This window comes from Heliangelus exortis, chromosome 5 (genome assembly GCF_036169615.1).
Source record: "Heliangelus exortis chromosome 5, bHelExo1.hap1, whole genome shotgun sequence".
In the NCBI taxonomy this organism is placed as follows: domain Eukaryota; kingdom Metazoa; phylum Chordata; class Aves; order Apodiformes; family Trochilidae; genus Heliangelus; species Heliangelus exortis.
The window spans coordinates 9,785,726-9,804,823 of record NC_092426.1 but is presented as its reverse complement, the minus strand read 5'-3'; the positions used below and the strand labels follow the sequence as shown (position 1 = coordinate 9,804,823).

The window sequence follows — 19,098 nt, the reverse complement described above, 5'->3', positions numbered from 1 at the left end:
ACCAATCCAGAACTATTTGCATACTTTCAAAGCCTGAATAACTTGTTCACAGTATCTAGCTGATAATGTATTTGATAATATATAAAGTGATAACAGACTTTACTAAAACCTTATAGAGACAAGGTCCTTAAAGATCCAGTCTTAAAGAATTCAAAGTACTAGAGAAACAGTACAGGCAGACAGAAACCAGCAGTGGACTCCCTCAAGGATGGATTTAATAACTTATTTTGGGAGATTTTTGTGAGAAAGAATGCACTGAAAAAGCAGTAATCTATGTGAAGGAGAAATAGTGATGAAGATTTGAATTAGAAAAATAGGAAGGTGGGGGATATGATTCGGATAAGCAAGGGGAGAGAAAAGTGGAGGCACATGTAAAAAAAAAAAGAAATGCAAACTGCTGACATTGGGAAAAAGATTGTAATGTGGTAAGAACAGAAAGGAACAAGAGGAATACAAAGGTGATTTTCTTTATGACTTTTAAAATAATTCAGGGAAACTGAATGTGTATGTTACTGAAGTTACAGCTATGGAAGCCAAAGGTTTGTAATTTCAGCAAAACAGATCTATAAATATATCACAGAAGAAACCCACCAGCTTATCAGTACTTCCTAGTACTGAAGTTGGCAATGGCTGGCTGGATATAGATCCTTGTTTTAAAGCAGTATCCATGCTTGATTCTTTCCAGTCTGTGTTGGAGATCTGAGGGGTTTTTACCACAGGGGTTGAGCTCTGTTTAAGTATTGGCCAATTTCCATCATTAGCTTGAAAACAGAAAAAAATACTATATTTAAGATAAACCACACCATCATTGTAAACAAGCAAAACAACATGCAAATGGATTACAGCAGGATTAATTTGATTGCAGAAATGAGATAAATCATATTCATATTTGAGTCAGAAATCACTACTGGAAGCCAAAGCATTGCATATAATATGCTGTTCACTACACTTTGATTTTCAAATTGCATTGAAATTTTCTATAGAAAAAAAGATGGTTAAAATTTTGATTTCAGCATTGTATACTCTACTATTTAAAAGGCTAACAAATTCAGAACATAAATCCTTACAGAAACATTTCATCTTGAAATGAAACAAAAGAAACATGCTTCTTTTGGTATTATCCAGAGACTGTCACGTTAAGCTAAATGTTAAGCCTGTGTAAGCTCTGAGTGGACTTACTCCAAATTTAAACTGTGGTTATTAGATTCATTCAATCATAACAGGATGTAAAAGTTCATTTCAACAATGGGGTGGAACAAAAGCACACATTCTTTTGTGGCAGTTAACTTACCTTTTGCTTTTCCTCAACACAGTCACCTGATTAGAATTGGCCCAAAGATTTAAAGACATTTAAAAAATCAGCTGACATCTTCAAGTCACAGTGTCAAGATACAAGTCAAGGAATTTAATCATCTTCATATGCAAAAAGCATGCATAGCTGCACATCAGCTGAGGCAACAAATCCTTAATGAAGTCCTAAGTGCATTGATATGTGACTTTATTAACTGCATGAGAGGATTTAGTTTAAGTTTTCTTAAGTAAGCAAGAAAGCTTGAATAGTCTGATCATTGGATCTGTTATGTAGTAACTAAATAGATCCCTGGTTAGATTTCAACGCTTTGATTTGCCTTTAAAAGATTAAACTTCAGGTGTCTCTAAGGAGACCAGAGATAATTTCTCCTTCCCTGATACCTGTAATTATCTTAGTGGAGCACTCAGGTTCAGCAAGAATGACATGTAGCACGTAACTAATTTTAATAGAGGATAACAACTAAAATGGAGGGGGATATGTGTGTGTAGATCTACTGAGATTTCTGGACCCCACAGTAAGAAAACATCAAATGAAAATCAGTTATTTAATAGCAAAGTTTCCCATTACATTTTTAAGCCTCTAGAAAATAGAATCAGCAAGGCTATTTCTACAATTCTTTGCCATCCTCTGTCTAGTATAGCAGATAATCTTAAGAATGAATAGGAACATTCTAATAACAGTGAATTTAACATTACCACTCTACTTTCTATCCACAAGTCTTATCCTCTTCGGTATCCATTTTATTTCCCCCCATGGAAATGACAACCTGAAGGTTTCTTTCATCACTAACCTAATGTTTTCATTAGGGGAGTACAAATTCACTCTTCTAGCTCACAAATCTATTTATAGGCTTATTAAAAATCACTATTTTTTGCTTACTTAAAAGTGATAAGTAATACCTCTGCATTTAATCTACCATACTAAATATCTTTCAATTTTATGTCCAAACCATTCCTTAATATTATACACATTCTATTGTATTAACTTTTTAAATTGAGATTAACTGTGTTTGAATTCTGAGAGGCAGTAAATTTGAAGAAAGAGTATTTTTGTGTTTGGTCATTTAAATAGGGTTAACACATATTTTTTTATACCGAGAGTACAGTACGTTGTCCAGAAATTACTTTTCACATTTGCAAACTGCCAGGAAGTAAAGTAATGAGGCCAGCTTTAGTACTGGCAACATCCAAGAACTGGGTATGCTGGGGGCTTTGTTTGTAATCTTCTGGTTATGAAGACAAAGACAAAAAAAAATGACTGTCTAAACACTTTGACCCAAAATAATGTCAAGTTTTAAAGTATTGCACTGAAGTAACACTGCACAAAATACAGAATGATCCATAACTCCTATAAGGTATGGTTCAGTAAAACTTTTTTTCTGAAGATCAGTAAAAGGTGTTGTTAACTGAGTCACACTAAACATGACAGCACCTTTGCCAGAAGTCTATTAAGAAAGCACTTACAGAAACAACAGCAAAAATCCTCAAGAATTTAATTATCTTACCTGCAAATACAAGCCCACACTCTTCCATGAGAAAGACAGTTATACAAAAACTGTTTGTAAGCCTCTGAATTCCAAATATTAGCACGTTTATTCCCAGATTCTGAGGTAACAGACTGCAAGTAAATTTAAACTCTCTCTCTCTCCTCTCTCTCTAGCTTCTGTGTTTTGTTCTACTTACATAAACATCAGATTGTAACTGTTCCCACCTTCATGTCCTTCATATTACCATCTGGCAGACTTGCCAGCTACCAGGCATTTTTTATGAGTGTACCTCTCACGTCCTCCCACAGCTCAGCCCAGCTCTCATGCACCTCACTGAGCTGCTGCTGTTGCAATCTGCAGTTGTAGCGCACGGCGCCAGAACCTGCGCGATGGGTGCTAAGAGGAGGCAACCAAACAGCCTCCTGCTATCTGAGGTCCCAGGCACTCTTGCCCATCTGATGGCAACACCCTTCTGACAAGCCCTCACTAGCTCCTGCTCCCAGCCACCCCAGAGCCATTTCAGCCAACCAGATGCTTTTTTCCCAAATGTACCCTGCTGTCTGCTGCCTGCAAGACTACCGAACGCTCTGTGTATTTCAATTCCCATCAGTCCATTTGGTATTTACATAAATTTGACCTACAAACAAAAAAGGTTCTGGGCATTTTCTCTGATTTTACTTAAATAAATGCCTATGTCTGGGTCCGAGATACTTAACTGTAGCAACTGAAGCACAAACTAAGTTAGTTTTTGTCCACTAGAAGTCAGCAAAATTCTTGCTATTGACTTGGACAGAGTGAGCTTTTATCTCAACTCTGGGGCCACTGCAGCATGGAAACTCAGAGTTTACCACTAAGTATTCAGGCTAAACCTGTATTTAGTACATCTATCTAATCTGAGATATACTAAAACATGCTTTGGAGATGACCATATATTTTCTCATAGCCATTAGAAAATTTCAAGAATTTTCAATGAAGAAAACTCATCCCAAGTACACTACTCCAGTACTCCAGGGATGAATTTGCTGCAAAACTTTTTTCTTCAAAGACAAAAAGCAACTTCTCAACAATTTTTACATTTCAACAGCATCTTCTGCATGCTAGACCACAACACAAGTTCTAAAGATGCTGTTTAATATGCATCTGTATGCAAGAGCTCAGATGACCATATTAAAAACTGAGTTCTTAGCTAGCCAGAGATCTTCTACGGACTCACAGTGCTGGGTGTCAAAGACAGTAGGTGCCAGGCGGATGACATTGTGAGCAGCAGACTGAAGAGAAGTGGGAGGTGACAGAATAGGATCCACTATTATGTCTAAATCAGAAACCTTCCAGGTGTCTGGAGATTTTTTCACACACCCACAGTCTGTCTCTACCGGACACACCAAGGCAGATCCAGTTACACAGAAAAAGAAAGAAAAAAAGTGGTGGAGAAATTATAACAATGACAATGGAGAAATTAGAATAGGAACACTCAGATAATGAGAAATAAAAGCATGACAGTTGAAAAGTATTTCATAATTTCTTCCTGGCAGCATATAAGCTTCTCCTTACATAAATCTATGGACTTTATTCAAGTACATTCAGAGCGATCAACACAAAGTCAGTCCTAAGGTAAAATAATTACTTCTATAAAACCACAAAGTTATCATTCAGATATCTTGTAACCTCCTGAGGTTAGGTCTAAAAGTGGGTATCTATATCTTCTCAAGCTGGTATTTTAAAAACTGTGAATTATTTTTGGTTGGGGAACTTGAAAGTCATGAGATGACTTCCCATATGTGGAAGAGGAATCCTCATGTCTGAAACCCAAACTGTTTCAAGCCTGTCACTTGCAATTCAATCATTCCATAGTCTCAAAAATTTCCATAAAACCACAGTGAAGGGGTATGTACAGCTGTCAAATTAAACTATAAAGTTATTGTTAAATCACTAATTTCAGTGGAAAAGACTTTTAAGCCTTTGAATTCCAAATATTAGGGTTTTTATATTCTGTATGGACAGTTTCACTTTCTGGCCTTGGATTTTTAGGAGACATTTCTGTCATTCCTTCCTAGAGAGAGGTTCAGACTGTTTTCCCTCCATCTCCTCTTCCCCATTTGGAAGCACGTTGCAAGCCTTGCTGGAGTATTCAGTTTATACCACTGGGATGTAAGTGAATATTGCAGAAACTCCACTCTGGTGGTCATGGCTTACCTCATTTTTAGATACCTCCTAGGAGACCAGGTAAACTAAGTACTGTGGTTAAACTCATGGGATTGTGCATTTTTATTTCCATCATGTACATTTTCCTAGCTAACCTTTTATTAAGAATTCTAATTTTGCCAAGATGTGCACAGAGAGGAGAGCTTTACCAGAATGAGAACTTAAGCCACAAATGTCATGACTGGCTTCCTTCAGTCTCCAAAGTAAATAATAATTTTTAAAAAATTATAATGTAGATGGAATTAGTAATTATGGGAGAAATGAGAGCCAATTTGGACATAAAATTCTGGGAAGTACTCTGAAGGGGCAGCTTCTTCACTAATGAAGACAGAAACAAGTAAACAGCATCAATGTTAAGATTACTCAATTTCAGAAATGCTTCAAGCACCACCAATTCTCAGTTGGAGTAAAAACCTCCAATATATTTGTTCTCCTATTTAGTTTTCTTCTGAGAATATTATTTTTACTTGCTCACTAGCTTTGTTTTACTTGACAAAAAGCAACATATCATAAATACTTGTTTAAAATATAGTTTGTCAAAAAGTTGATATTGTATTTGAACACAAACAAATTTAAAAGCTATTAAAAACAGAAGACAGAATGTATGGTGGAACATGTGCTCTTTATAGCTGTGTACCAGCTAGTAAAATTTCAAAGAAAACAAGTCTCCTAAAAAAAAAAAACATGGAAAGAGGCAAAACCACCATTTATCAAATGACTAATATCCAGTTCACAGAACAGGGCATCTAAAACTTACATCTTCAACTACAGAGATTATGCCAACATTGGGTCTGCTAAAATTACTTGTTTTCTTTATTACTCCTTTCCAAACCATGTGCATTAATGAACACCACACTTAAGTGCTTACCAGATTTTGATCTTCCGTGTGTTGAGCTAGAAGCAATGGTGAGAGACTGTGGTTTAACTGGATCTACTGGTACGGCGTAAGTGCCAGCACTTGGGACTTGGATGTAAGGTCCTACTGCTGCCACCCTTCCTGAAGCACTCAAGGATGATTGGGGTGATGAAGTTCCATTAATACGATTCAACTAAAAAATTCAGACAAATTAAAACGTGAACTTTCATTTAATCTAGACATTAAACAGGAAGTCTAAATTTAATTATCTGGAAACATGCTAAGAAACCTTAATTGTGTTATCATACTTCATGCTACTGCTAATCCAGAAAAAGTACAAATCTATTCCCTAAAATTAACATCTCAAAAATTAAATTTCTCAGTAACAGCACATACATTTCTCGTAAAAAACTTGATCGGTGTAAAGTCTCTTCCATTGTGCCTTTCTTAGGAAAATTGAATAAAATCAGTTCTTGAATGATCAAATATGCTTGGGATTTTTTTTCTAAAGCAATACCTCCAGCTAGGGATACACATGGCAACCTGGAATTCCTCTGTCTAGTCCTTAGATAAGCAGTCTGCGCTGCAACTGCTTTCTTTTCAAAATTTCAGACAACTATTAAGACTAAGTAAATCACATCATTTATATTTTCATCAATTTTCCGTATTCTAAGATCAGTATTTGCTAAAACCTGGGCTTTTTATGGTCTTATGCTCTTAAACATAGCCCATAATCGCACTTCCCTTCCTAGAAATATGAACTACTATAATTTTTAATACAGTATGGTCTGTGCCATGAAGAAAAATAAAAGGAAATGCATTCTCTCTAACAGTTTTCTGCTAGCTATGGAAACTATCAGTTTTAAGAAGCCAGCTACTTTTAACACAGGCTCTTTAGGTGTAATTATATTACTCAGAGGGGAAAAAGTTAGATTCCCTGTAGTTTTAATAGGGTCGTGGTAAACTAAAGTGTGGCCCTTTTAACAGTTAATCTTACAGGAATGTTTTCTTTTTGACGTGCCTCAACTTTTTTCTTGTACAGTCGTTCGCGCAGCTCGTTGATTCTCTTGTCCATCATTGCCACCTCCATGTTGCGTTTGTTTAGGAGTTCTTTCTGCTGCTGGAGCTTGGAGTTCTGCTCCTGGTTGAGCCTATTTCGAATCTTAGGGTGGAAAAAAAAAAAAGAGAAAAATCAGTTTTAGGTCAGTTATTTCATTTTGTCTGTTGTCAAGTTGTTTTTTAATGCCGTGTGAAAAAACAGAAAACAACTTGAGTCTGCACTTTGTTCTGACATCTCTGATGTTGTGCTTCCACACAGCCTGTCAAAATAGCATTTGCAACCATGAAAAACTCTTAAATTAAAACAGCAAAAGAATGTCCTAATGAACTAGTGGATACCTATTAAATACATGTAGACTGCATCCCACTTATAGTAAAGAAATTGAAGAATTGGGCATAAGGACATTTCAGAAATTAATTCCACTGTGAAAAATTAAGTCACAGAAAATGTTTTTTAAATGCCATGTTTAATCAAGACAGTTTGACTGCCATGAAAAATAAGTGACATAAAACTTGTAACAGAAATTTTGCTGTTGATTCTGGTTTTAGTTCCTCATGAAACTTCTTGACATCTGGATGGGATGTTAACTGAACTGCAGGGACTGGGCACACATTTCCTCTCCAGACAGGGATTAAACAGAAACCTTTACAGCAGGTTTCCAGTAGATTAGGGGAGGGATTACCTTTATGGTTTAAATAAACCATGACAGTCTTTATAATTGTTTCTCTTGTTTTCCCATTGGCATTTTTTCATCCTTTAATAACTCTGACAGTATTGCCTCAGTGTTCCAATTTTCATAGTAATGTTACATGCAAAAAAAACCTGAGGTAAATTTAAGTCTTGATAAACATGTATGGGATCACTGTGAAGCACAAGAAGGAAATCTCAAACTATTAAGCACCTCTGTGCTCAGAAATACAAAAAAGGCAGATATGCCTTGCAGAAACAGGAAAAGGGAAAAAAAGAGGGGAGAGGGGAAAAAAGAGGGCAAAAGGACTCTTATTCTTAATTCATGAAAATTAATTAATTTGTATCTTGTATTTGCTCATATAAACAAATCAGCAAGGCTAATTTTGAAATCTAAATGAATTTTAAAATATTAAACATATATACTTGAGCTGTTGCCTTGATCAGAATAAAAGTACATGAGTAAATAAAAAAAGCCCTCAAATCCTGATACACTGGAACACAATTAAGTTTTCTGTAACTTTTAAACATAAAAGCTGGACAAAATATCAAAGTAAATTGAATGTTTAATTACTCTTGTGAGAACTACACTTTAGATGTAACAGTCTCCTTGGAGCAATATGTCTGATAGTGATACAGGGAATAAATACTGTATGAATATACTGCAGCTATAGTGCACTATATACTGCAGTAAATAAAGTGCATCCTATACTTTTAATGATTCTTTTAAAATGTGTTATTTAATTCTTATGTATTTTATTTATTTACACCAGATATTACTGCTGTATTTTCACAACACATTTTAAATTTAAAATTTATATTTAAAATTATTTGTATTGACTGTCCAGTCACATCACCAAGTTAAAGACGACATACAAGCGAGCTGGCTACACCCAGTTCCTTGCAAAATGTAATTAAATAAATTTTTTAGATTAAAAAACCTAAAACAAGCAACAAAAAACAACAAACAAATTCAAACAAATACCGGATTATGTCAACATTCAGTATTTAAGTAGTAGGCACTGAGAAATGCCCTTCGTTACACTTTCAGACTTTGTACATGAGTAACAACAAAAATAATTTTCAAGAGTAACAAAATTCTTTTTTAAAGAGGGTTATATGCTAATAACTACAACCTCACACATCAGCAGCATCCCAATACACCAGCTTTATGAGAAGCCTAAGAACAAAACAGCCACCGATAAGATCAATAAATACAACTTTTTAAAATCTACAGCTATTATTCAAATAGCACCTCTCCATTACTTACCTGTAACTCTTGATACAACTTCTTAAGTTCTACTGCTGCAGGTCCTGTCATTTGTCCATTGTAAGACTGAAACCCATTCAGTTTCCCTTTCCTTAAATCCTCCAGTTGCTGAGTTAGTTGATCCACTTTTAACACTGCAGCCTGTAACTCCTGCTGCTTTTCCTGGAACATGGCACTTATATGCTCAATTTCATTTGCTAAAATTAACAAGATAAAAATAAGAAATATAAAAAAACCAAACCACAGAACATTAAGCAAAGCAGAAGTTGCTAAATTTTTTTTTAATTCTACAGGCAGTGATAAATACAGTACATTAGTTTTAAATCTAGTATATGCAAGCACAAAAAAATACTCATATGAGGGGCATTTGCTAACAGTCATATTTCTAATAGTTTGAGAATAGACTTATTCTGCCTTTATGCCTATGTGAAACAAAGAGTTAAATCAGAAGTTTCACAGAAGCACAGCATCCTCTGTAAGACAAAACCCACTACCTGAAATCCTACTTCAATGCTCTATTGACTAGCAATATAGCATTATTTGTGAGTCATGCAGTGAAAAGTAAAATAAATTAATTAGATAACTTTAAAAAATTCCACATACACAGATTGCCATTCATGATCTTGCTGTAGTCCACTTGTCCTCTCATGGCACGAATTTTTTTCAGCTTTGTCTCCTGTGTTTCAACACGTTCTTTAAGTTTTTGAAGTTTTTCACTCTCAGAAACAGACTGCTGCTGACGACGCTCTTGCTGCTTCAGGTAACGTAAACGTTGTTCCTGACAAAATAAAGTTTTAGCAAGAGGTACCAAGTTACGTATTATAACAGTTAACTTAATCTGTCTTAGAGCAGAGATTCAAGATCTTTTAGAACCAATTTTAAATTTACATATACATGCAGATCCAATCCAAGCTTGAGTACTTATTCAAACACAACTGTGAAGCATCCTCTAGCATTTATTTTCTGACACTATTAACACTTCTGCTGTTGCAAAATGAACTTCTAACCCTGTTATCCGGCTTCCTAAAGAAATAAAAATATATCCAACAGACCATTTTAGACAAGCTGACCTACTGTAAGATAATGTTCCAGTTCTAAATAATGGTCCCACTGGGTACACAAGGCAAACATTTCTTTTTCTATATTTCCACAGAAAGAACAACAGAATTGATAGGTTGATTATTAGGTACTCCCAAGCATCCAATACATCCAATACATTGCATCCCAAGCATACTATACATTGTAACACCTACACCAAAACATTAAACCCAGTTCCCAGTCTGAAAACATACTTAGATTTGTGTATCTCAAGAGACTTAGAGAATATTGCACAAGAATATAAAGAAAGTGAGCATATTCTCCCGTCACACTGGTATTACTATATGACAGTGAATGAGCTACTAAGGAGGAGCACAGAGCCAGCCTCGTATAGCACAGATCATGAAGTGGACCTTACAAAAGAAACAAATTCTAGCAATATTTTTATTAAGATACATGATTTGGCTTGACTTGCTATAGTATTATTTACACTGAAATGCTGTATATTACCTACATTAACTTAGTAAAATAACTGATGTCTTAAGTTCTTTCTTGACCTATCTAGAACTAGGCTAGAGCATTTTCCTGTATCCATGAACCTCATGCTTGCCTATTTGAAGGAAATCTGTATTTATTATGATCTGTATATAATGATTACCTTAGCAACCAACATTTGCTGTTGATTTTCAATCTGCTGCTGTTGTCGGGCTGCCATATCTTGAAGTTCAGAAAGGGTGAGCTCAACACGTGGATTTCCAACCTGCAGAACACAAAAATGTTACATTAATGTTCTGATATATATTGAGTGAAAAGAGAAGCTAAATCCCACTCCCCAGAGGAAGGCCAAAGCCTCCTCACCAGTTCTCAGAGGACACCTATGAAAAAGCAAGGAACCTCAGAGCAGAATGAACGGACACAGACCAGAAACAGAATAAGCAAAGAGCAGAAAAGAAGATGAAAGAGGAAAGCACTGGAACAAGAACAAGGGAAAACCCCCTTTATACTAAATTTAACACTGCTCATTTAAGATGTTCTGTATAATTGGTAAACAGTACCCATGTGACAACACACAAACAAGCAGGTATTTTAAGCAGAAATTGGAATCTGAACTTATTTCCTTCCCTGACATTTCAGTGTAACAGTCTTGGCAGCTTCAGCTGGTGATTAGAATTATTTACCTATTTTCACTATGCAATCACAAGAAAGAGAGTGCAGAGAACAAGACAAATTCCAGAAGCTGGCACTTGCCAAACATCTGCTTTGCTACTCAGAAAACCAAAATCCACAACCTTAGAACAGCACAGTTCAACCACAACTTTAGAATTTGCACAGAAAGAAAATACCATCCTTTGAAAAACTATGTTGGTAAGTTCAGAATAGCCCAACATCTGTTTCAAGATATTTACATGTAATACAGTCTATTTATTTGGTCAATGTAAAATTTTAACAGTTTTACTAGAGACTATGAAGTACAGGAGTGATCTTGTCCATCATCTCCCCTGCAATGCTTGCACTTCACTCTAAGAAAAGTATACATTCTTCTCTAACATCTTGTTGATACTGAAATATCTCAGCCACTTTGAATTACTTGTTTCATATTCCTACACAAAATTACTACTTAAGTAAGCAGTTTTCCAACCAATACATAATACAGGACTGTTTCCTTAAGCTTCAATCAGAAAGGGAAATTAATATTTCTTCTAAAATAACCCATTTCCCTTTTTTTACTCCACCTGAATTAATAAAACTTTATTAATTAATATTTAATGTTTCTGCATACAATTATTCAGGTAACATATGCATGTTACCTTCAGACATTAAAATGAGCCAGGTTTGGAACACTAACCTTTAGATCTGCTCCATTCTACACAAATTATACAGACATGTTGAACTAAAGTTTTTAGAGAAATTTATTGTTACTCTTCAAAGATTCCTATTAAGTGAATTATAGAGCAAAATTATAATTCTTTCTGGATAGTACAACTGAAACGCCTCTTACTAGTCAACAAGAATAAAAACTATTTATAGTAGAGAAGTAAATAAAAAACCCAAATTTACCATTAGAGATATATTTAGTGGTTGAACTAGAACAAAAGTTAAAATCCAAACCCACTCAGAACACTAATTTTCTACTTCCAATGCTTTATTAGTGAAAGAATTTAAAAAATTTAAATTAGCAGTGTGTACTTTTTTATTAACTGTGACAGAGAACAATCCATCACAATATTCTCTAAGGCCAAATAACTTGTTTGCACTTGTGGTCACCAACTAATAAGTCAGATATATTGTATTATTAATTACAGAATGGAATGCACAAACTGGGTAAGAAAATAAAGAAGTTTTTCCAAGTGCCATCCACAAACCAAAATGTGCTCACTTGAGACAAGAACATAACAGAAAAAACGTGCTGCTCGCAGAACATGATCAGGCTCTGCTGACTTGTGTTGCCATAATCTTCTACCAGAAAAAAACCTAAACCTTTACATCTGCTGGACTCCGTAGTTAATTCTTAAAAGGGGCTCAGAATGGCTTCCCTCTGCATCACTGACTTTAAAAGTAGAAAGGTGGGGGCCAGGTGTGTGAATTGATAATATAATCTCAATACACATGTGCTCTGTTTCAAAAACGTACAACTTGCATCAGACTATGCAAGATCTCCCCAGTGCTTCCCTCCTTTCTGCTTTGATCATCAATAAAGTTAACAACATTATTAGCTCATTCTATTTCAAATAATATTTTTCAGTACAACACTGTCCAAGATACAGAGAAATGTTTTATTCTGCTAAGAAATCTTGTTAAAAACCCATCCATACTCAAAAAGTGTTTTCTGCATAGGAGTTGTGCATACTTCCAAGTCAAAAAGCCATTTCACCAAGTGAAAAATGAAAAATGTAACCTAGAACGTACAATATGACAATAAGAAACTGGTTTGTAAAAGCACCAGAAGCAAAAAAATCATTGTGATCCAAAAGCTCAGAAACTTTCTTACTTTAAATAAGCATATTTGAAAGCCTACCTTAAAATGCCTGAAAGAAGTAATGCATTATTTTGTATTATGTAAAATACAGAAGATTAATGATAAGATGAATGCAAATAACTTTCACTTGAAGAAGTTATTAACTACTGTAAAATCTTCCATTTAAAAACTGTAATGTCTAAAATCTTTTAAACATGGGAAACAGTGATAATTAACCACTTAGCTATAAATGCCCTATGAGAAACCTTTTAATGTCTACCTCACTGAATTCCAGCAAGTCTCCCTTTCACCTTGAAAAACTACATTATACTTAGGAAAGAGAAGCAATAGCTGAGGAAGCAAAGTTTTAAACCTGTAACTTCACTCGCAGTTTGTTCTTTTTCATCCACATGGCAAAAGCAGTAACCACACCAAGCAGAATTCCTCTTCAATGTCAAATCAGTCAGTTTCAGATAAGAGACTGTTGCTGATTTCAGGCTTCCAAAACAGGAGAGTATAAGTTTTGAAACAACCCAAAAAACACTGAATGTCTCTCTTGCCACGATCTACTTTAATCAATTTGTTCAGAGCATTTCATATTAGCTGAGTCTGCCTCTAATAATCTGCATGTAAACACCACCACTGGAAAAAGTCAGCTTCAGTCCTTCTTCAGAACCTCAAGTTATGCAAGGCAAAGAGAGCTGAATTTTCTCAGCTCTTTAATGAGGTTGTTGGTTTCTGGGATTCTCAAGTCTGTGCTGTTCATACTAGTTATTAACAATTTCATCCATGAAGTCACTCACCTCTCATAACAAACATGAGCCTATCACATTGAAGGTCCAGACCTCCTCCTTTCTCCTGCAGCAAAAGAAACCTACCTCCTGCACAACTGCCTTCTGAGGAGGTACTAAAAAGCCACTACAAATATCCACTCCTCCACATTCCACAGGTTCATTTGCTACATGGTGATACATCAAAGCAGACAGTTCTGCTGAATTGTAAATTTCTTTTCACTGATTCACAGAAGCATTTACACATAGAGACGAACTCCTAAATGAAATGCTATAGAGAAACCACTGCATTATTATGCACTAAGGAAGTATTATATATGGCTCATGCAGACAAGTATACTTTACACCTGTATTCTCTAGTTTCTTAATATTGACAAGAATCTTAAAAAAATTGTATTTATTTTGTTTAGCATGCACTTTAAAAGGTCACGATGAGAGACAGAATTTGTAATGAACTGGATTTTCAGCTTCTGACATTACCCTCCTACTACAGACTAATATTTTTCCATTTGATGATTATTATTTTTGAGACAGGTTAGATGAATGGTACAGTAGTAATTAAATAGTTTGGGAACTAGTTTACAAGCAGCCTCAAAACAAGTCATACCTTAGGCATTTAATTAAGAAAAGGAACTTCCTTTAATATTTAATTCTACACATTAGTCTTGTCACCCTGAAAATCCATTTTCTTGTTCCTCCTCCGTTCTTTCTACCCTCACACTATGCTGTTCTATCATCACAAACTCCTCAGTCTACATGCTTCTGAGCTATTATGAAATGGATTGCTCACTAGGAACCCACAATATTAAATGAAGAAAAAAAAATTTATTGCACCTGAACTTGAAATATTTTTTTGACAAGCACAGTGTACTGTAGTGAAGCCATGTAAGTAATAAGGGCAGATTCCAGTGGTTTTTTGCCTTTATTCCCATCAGATAACTATATTCTACAAGAAATCTAATTATGTCAATACTAAAATAAAAAACCCTTGAGACTGGCCTTCTGAAATAGATTATTTTTAAAACATGCTAATTAGGATGTGGTTTGATTTTATGCATTTCTTTGCCTCCATGCCTATGTTGTGAAGATACTTATTTTGGATAATTTTATAAATTTGTACCAGTAAGAACAGAAAGTTACTTTGAAAATAATAATAAAACATATACCAAACCCACCCCCGAGACTGTTAGGATTTCAGAAAGAAGAGTTTTAACAGAAAACAACAAATATTCATAAGCTTTATGAACCCAGGTAATGCCTGGCAAACTGACTCATGTTTAGTTTCAGCAATGCCTAATCACTCAAACACCCTGTGCAAAGCATAATGTAACCATTTAATTCAAAAAGAAAACCAAAGCAGCACAAGAGTTAGCCTGCAGGAAGTGATTGGTAATCTCTTCAGATCTTCTAGGTTTGCAAGAACCACTGTATCATTAACTTTCATTATCTATTCCTCCCCTCTTTTCAACATGGGTGTTCACACCCATCACCCACACAATTCTCCATTTCCCTTCCCAATGCCCTGCACTAGAAAATCGAGGTCCAAGTACCTCAAACCTCTTGAAAATGCTCATCCTCCACCTTCTCCCATGTGTATTCTTGGGCAATGAATTGCATGGAATGAATTCTCTCACATATTTTCTAGCCTTTTACCTATCACTCAGCTCCATCACCTCTATCATTACTCCCTCATTTACTTCTCTTTTAGTACTTCAGTCCATCCTTCGCTCTTGTCACAGGCACAGATTCTGAGGTTAAATCCCACTAATTGCCAAGGTCCAACATAACCTAGATAAATGTAAAACAAGTGTGCAGGGTGCTGAGAAAGTTTGTCTTAGCTTTTGCTTTGGAGCCCAGAATGGCTGATTCTCACTTTGGCCATCAAAAAGGCTACCCAGGAATTTTTTCTGCTTGTATCCCACTACTTTCAGCCACCCAATACTTTGACAAGCCAACACAGAGCAGCTACTAAAGATAATGCAGTGTATATCCCACCTGCAATCCAGGCACAGTGTTTCTTCTTTACATAGGTTACCACTCTAAAACTCTGTTACAGATAAGGAATGTTTTGGCCAAGTGGCCTCTTTTAGAGAAAAAAGTGCCAGCCTTTTCTGAAGTGCTCCAAGCACCCTCTCTCCCCAAAACATGTGATAGTAAATATATTCATATCCTCAGCCAGAATAATATGTAAAAACCCACCCTTTATCAAGGTTGGGAAAACAACAGCATATTAGAGGCTGGTGGGGACACACACACACACCCTCCCCCCAGAAGAGAACCCTAAACTCCCCAAAAGACACAGACCAAGGAGAAAATCAATACTGAATTAGAGGCAGAAACTGCAGAGTGAGAAAAATCTAAGAATCAACTCCTTTGAGCTTACGATTTGAAGAGTTTACTCCTCCATGTGGGATTCACTAATGAGGCGTATAACTTTTGCCATGGCAAAATTTTCACCATCCTAATAAGAAGACGACAGCAAAGGCCAGAAAGGTACTTCAAGTTGGTCCTGAGAAGGCTCGAAAAGCCTACACAGAAACACAAAGTAAATACTCTGCTTTTTCTGCACATATTGAAAGACTCCATTTTCCATAATTTATAGCAGTTTTTTAGACACTGTTCCTTGCTAGGGTAAATGGAGCAACACAAAACTCTACCTCCAGACTAGAAATGTAGAGCTGTCAAACCCCAGAAATCTATACAGTTTCAAGACAAAAAGAGAACTGACAGGTCTGGTACTACATATACAAGGACGTGGACAAAGGAAGTGAAGTATAGTGCAGAAATGATCATTTTCCCAGAACAAAGCATACTGACAAGCATAAAATGGAAGTGAGTAGGCTAGAGTATTCCCCAGCCAGTGAATTACAAACCTTCCCAAACCAGGGAGTTCTTCCCTTAGTGGGCCATCCCTGCTCTGTGCCACATTTACAGCAATGGAAGAGCTACTGCTCTGCCTGCACAGCTACCAAGCTGCCAGAGCAGACAAGGAAGGGACAGGTTTGTCTGCTGAATCTAGCAAAAGATGTCCTAATTCTCCCATGCTAACATGGACACGAGCAGCAGAAGCCCATTAGACATGAGCAACTTTTCTGCCTTAAGCCTCATTCAAAGCAACATTGTTTAGGGATGCTTTAGGGGATCCCAGCTGGCAAGAAAACTTTAGAAGCTGTGAATAAGAACAGCTAACACACACTTTGGGTATCTGTCCTCAGCACAACAGCAGTGATGAGGAAAACAGACTGAAGATACAGGAGTATCAAATAGGTCTTCCATGAAACATGTATGTCCTCCTTGGGCTATCTGAGGAGAGAACACAAGATGAAGCACCTACTGAAGATTATTGATTCTGACTGCTTTACACATCTGAAACATAGTGACCATAGACATCACCAAACTTAAATATTCTAATAGATTTTTATCACATTTTCTATAAAATCCAATCCTAGTACCATGAACAAAGAACAGAGCTTGAAAATCTTATGTGCAAACTCACATATAACACCATAAAGAGACAAAAGAAAACATCTGTTCTTATTCTAGAGAAGACTCCTAAAATAGAGTTTTTGCTGATCTCGACATGGATGGCATTATTTCCAGTTTAATGGCTTTATCCACAGCTCTGCCTTGCATTTTTTAATTGGGTCAGAAATATGCCGATAGCAGAAATCCATTTTAAAGAATCCAATGACAATAGCATGTGCCTTTTTTAGCTTAATGGAAATGAACAAGCTAATTAAACCCAGACAAGGCAACCAGAGTATTGGGAATTAAAGGAAAATATACCTAGTGTGTTCTATCTCCTGATAATTAAATAATCTTGAAATTAACATTACAAATAGAACCTGGTAACTTTACCAAAAATGCATAACAAGAATGTTATTTTATTTGTGCAAAAAATACATGAGCAGCTTCTTACAATGAACACACTTCAACTGTATCACAATTCACTGAAAAAAATCTCACATTATCTATATTTGATAAAATCACAACATCTCTCATAAACTACACTACCTGATGCTAAAGTATTTCAAGTGTATTTAGCATAAGCCACAGACCCCATATTTCCTGTTTTACTATACTGCTCTTAGAAATCTCACAAGTAAGACTGCTCCCTATTTTGCCCAGAACAGCTAAAGAAACCAGAAGTTAACAAAAATCAAAGCCATGTTAAAATATGTTTTGAAAATTAGAAATGGATTTAAACATATATTGAACATCTGCTTCATATTAAATAAACTGCTTATAGATCACTTCTGCAATACAGGAAAGTAGTACCTGAAACTCAATTATTTAAATACTACTGTCTTGTTTTGCAGACACTTTTAAATAGCCACAAAAATCTTAAACATGTTCACATAGATTACAGTGTTGGGTAAAATACCCGGCAGCCTGCTTGAATAAAAATACCAGCCTCACACTACCAACAAAAATAAATTATCTTAAAAGAAATTATGCATTCTTATAGAAATCAGTTGTGCACAAAACTTCAGACATGTTTACAGTATCAATCTTTTTAACTCAGAGTGGTTTTGAGTAAAAGATATGTTATACATTGAAAACACACTGCCCAAGAGCCTTTAAAAATACTCTTGTATTTTCCTGGGTCTTTTAGAAAAGCAACATCTTATTCTGATAGGATAGCTAAATATGGTTAAATGCACTTATCATCACTCTGAATAACACACTTAGCATCAATTATGCACTTATTCTTCCCTCAAGCAATTGCTTCAATGTGAAGTCTTGCACTTCCCATAAAATCTAAGCCGTTAAAAGAAAAGTTGACCATGATATTTTCAAGTAAAAAGCTTTTAATAAGATCTTAAAACTTAGAAATTACAGCAAATGCATCTAAGAAAATCCGATTAACTTAATTAATTAAAATTGAAATTTGAAATTAAATTAATTAAATTTGAAATTAATTAAATTTGAAATTAAGAATTTCAATTCACAGTTGCTACAAAACGCAAACTGGTCTGCACTCCTGTCATGTGACAATGACACCCACAATCACTTTAGTTTAAGTGCAGAAGTCACACAGTATTTAAATAACGTGTTCACTAAAGCATAAAATGAACAAATTTTGAAAAGTAAATAATTACCTTTTTGCTATTTTCCCATGTAATAGTTAGAGAGCACATCTTTATTTTGCAGCACTGCCCATCAGATGTAAACATTTGCGTTTCTTCAACATGCTTCCAATCCATGTTGCTGTTACGCTCTGCCTGTGCTAATTGTTTAACTCTTTGCTGTGAACAAGCCAAATCAACAACTGTATGCACCTTACAAGCTCCTGCATGGCTTTTTGGATCAGTGAAGTCAGTAGGAGGCAGGATATTTTTTCATCTTATTCCATACGGAATAAAGGTTTCCCCAAATTCTTTATCGATAGGAAAAGCTGCCTCTCTGTATTCATCAACAATCAGCTAACAGAAAAGGC

At 35.5% G+C, this 19,098-nt stretch overlaps 1 protein-coding gene across 10 annotated transcripts in view; it reads right to left on the bottom strand.

Moving 5' to 3' along the window:
* Positions 1-19,098, bottom strand: part of PPP1R13B (protein phosphatase 1 regulatory subunit 13B) — a 64,286-nt gene that overhangs the window by 8,221 nt on the left and 36,967 nt on the right. For 3 of the 10 annotated variants that reach the window (XM_071745428.1, XM_071745426.1, XM_071745425.1), the window contains exons 5-11: positions 10,570-10,671; positions 9,477-9,651; positions 8,874-9,070; positions 6,854-7,018; positions 5,869-6,049; positions 4,012-4,167; positions 592-761 (exon numbers count right to left, since the gene is read on the bottom strand). In XM_071745428.1, the coding sequence (XP_071601529.1) occupies positions 592-761; positions 4,012-4,167; positions 5,869-6,049; positions 6,854-7,018; positions 8,874-9,070; positions 9,477-9,651; positions 10,570-10,671 (1,146 nt within the window). The remainder of the gene's footprint in view (positions 1-591; positions 762-4,011; positions 4,168-5,868; positions 6,050-6,853; positions 7,019-8,873; positions 9,071-9,476; positions 9,652-10,569; positions 10,672-19,098) is intronic. The other 7 variants (XM_071745434.1, XM_071745435.1, XM_071745431.1 and 4 more) reach the window with 3 other exon arrangements.